Raw genomic sequence first — 1,835 nt, 5'->3', positions numbered from 1 at the left:
GCTGCCAGCTCCCACAGACAGGTTGTATTTAAAAGCAAATAGAGAGAAAAGCAGTCCTACGAAAAGCTAACAGTACATAGACTTTAGATATGATGTGTTGATCAAATTGGCTGACAGTTGGTTATAAAGGCATAAACAAAGGATATCATGACAAAAAGGACGTCATGGTAATAATGATGAACAGATATTAACAACAGCTGAACTGGTCAATCTTTATTTTTTATATTAAGCTTCACTCCATCTCAAAGCAGATGCTTGTTCCCTTGAACAAAATAGGGCAAAGCTGAATAAGCAACAAGAACCCCAACTCAATGAAAAGCAGTCCACGGAAACTGTTAATACACAGTTATGATATGTAGGTTCATAAGTACATTCAGAGGTGAGAAGCACTTTTAAAGTTGGATTGAATTTGGATTGTGCCGTATCCTATACATCTTTAACTCATTTACACCACTGAAATGTATGTTTTTTATTAAAATTTATCAACACAGCCTTGATTAAATTAGCCAGTTTGATCCATTTGCTTCCACCTACGCCACAAATGGCTACCGTTATGTCATTGTTTGAAACACTGCCCAGGTTCAACATTGTTCATTATTTCTATGAGTATGTGCCTGACATATAGCCCTAAAAAGTTACTTTATTCATTGTAAAACCAAGAAAAGTAGCTTACTTTGGCAGCTGTCACATTGGTGCTCGACCCTCGTAGTTTTAGCCATATCTGACCGTTGTTGCCATGAGGCAAATCATCTGTGCCGATTGCGAAAGTGACCATAAATATCCGCTCCACTGTGCCATGCAGAGAGGTCAAAGATCCCCGCAGTATCCCAGCACATGCAAACTCATCCTCAACCTCTGGTTCTCCATCACCTGCCCCACCTCCATCACTTCTTTCCTCGTCCATCATGGCGTGTTAAATCGTTGGCAGAGAAGGGAACATACTGTGAAAAAAAACACATTAAACTGTTAGAAAATAGTTTAAAACTGGGAAGCTCTAATGGCAAAATTAAAAATGAAAAAATTAAGCACAACAGTATCACTGCTATATCTGTTCCCTTTAGGCAAAATTATTAGACAACATGGAATAAACTTTCATTGTCATGTAGATGATACTCAGATATACTCATCATTTAAACTAGATGAAACAAATCAGCCCAATAGGCTACAAAATTGTCTCGTAGACATAAAGACTTGGATGTCTAGAAATTTTCTCCTCTTAAACTCAGATAAAACTGAAATAATTGTCTTTGGATCTGAAAAACTTAGAGCTAAATTTTCCGGTTTTGTAATGAACCTGGATGGCATTACTTTAGCTTCCAGTGCTACAGTGAGAAACCTTGGAGTAATATTTGACCCTGACCTGTCCTTTGGCCCACATATTAAGCAGGTTACTAAAACAGCCTTCTTTCATTTACGTAATATAGCCAAAATTAGGGACATTCTGTCTCAGAGTGATGCAGAAAAACTGGTTCACGCTTTTGTTACTTCGAGACTAGATTACTGTAGCTCTCTATTACTGGGCTGTCCTAAATATGCCCTGAAAACCCTTCAGCTGATCCAGAATTCTGCAGCCAGAGTCCTGACCAGAACCAGCATGAGAGATCATATTTCTCCAGTTTTAGCCTCTCTTCATTGGCTGCCTGTTGAATCTAGAATAGAATTTAAAATCCTTCTTACATATAAAGCCCTCCACAACCAGGCACCACTATATATCAAAGACCTCATAGTTCCTTATATACCAAGCAGAGTACTTCGTTCCCAGACTGCAGGCTTACTTGTGGTTCCTAGAGTCTCAAAGAGCCGAGCAGGAGGCAGAGCCTTTGGTTATCAGGCCC

At 39.1% G+C, this 1,835-nt stretch overlaps 1 protein-coding gene across 1 annotated transcript in view; it reads right to left on the bottom strand.

The window, feature by feature from the left end:
• The window catches only part of khnyn (KH and NYN domain containing), a gene marked incomplete at both ends in the record, with an annotated part of 13,384 nt that extends 12,477 nt beyond the window's left edge, over positions 1-907 (bottom strand). The window contains 1 exon segment of the mRNA XM_079257532.1: positions 674-907. Coding sequence (XP_079113658.1) covers positions 674-907 — 234 coding nt within the window.
• Between the last annotated feature and the right edge of the window lie 928 nt (positions 908-1,835).

Source organism: Telmatherina bonti (assembly GCF_933228915.1).
Source record: "Telmatherina bonti genome assembly, chromosome: 18".
Taxonomy (NCBI): Eukaryota; Metazoa; Chordata; class Actinopteri; order Atheriniformes; family Telmatherinidae; genus Telmatherina; species Telmatherina bonti.
Note: the sequence above shows the minus strand (reverse complement) of the source record. Positions and strands in the feature narration are given on the sequence as shown.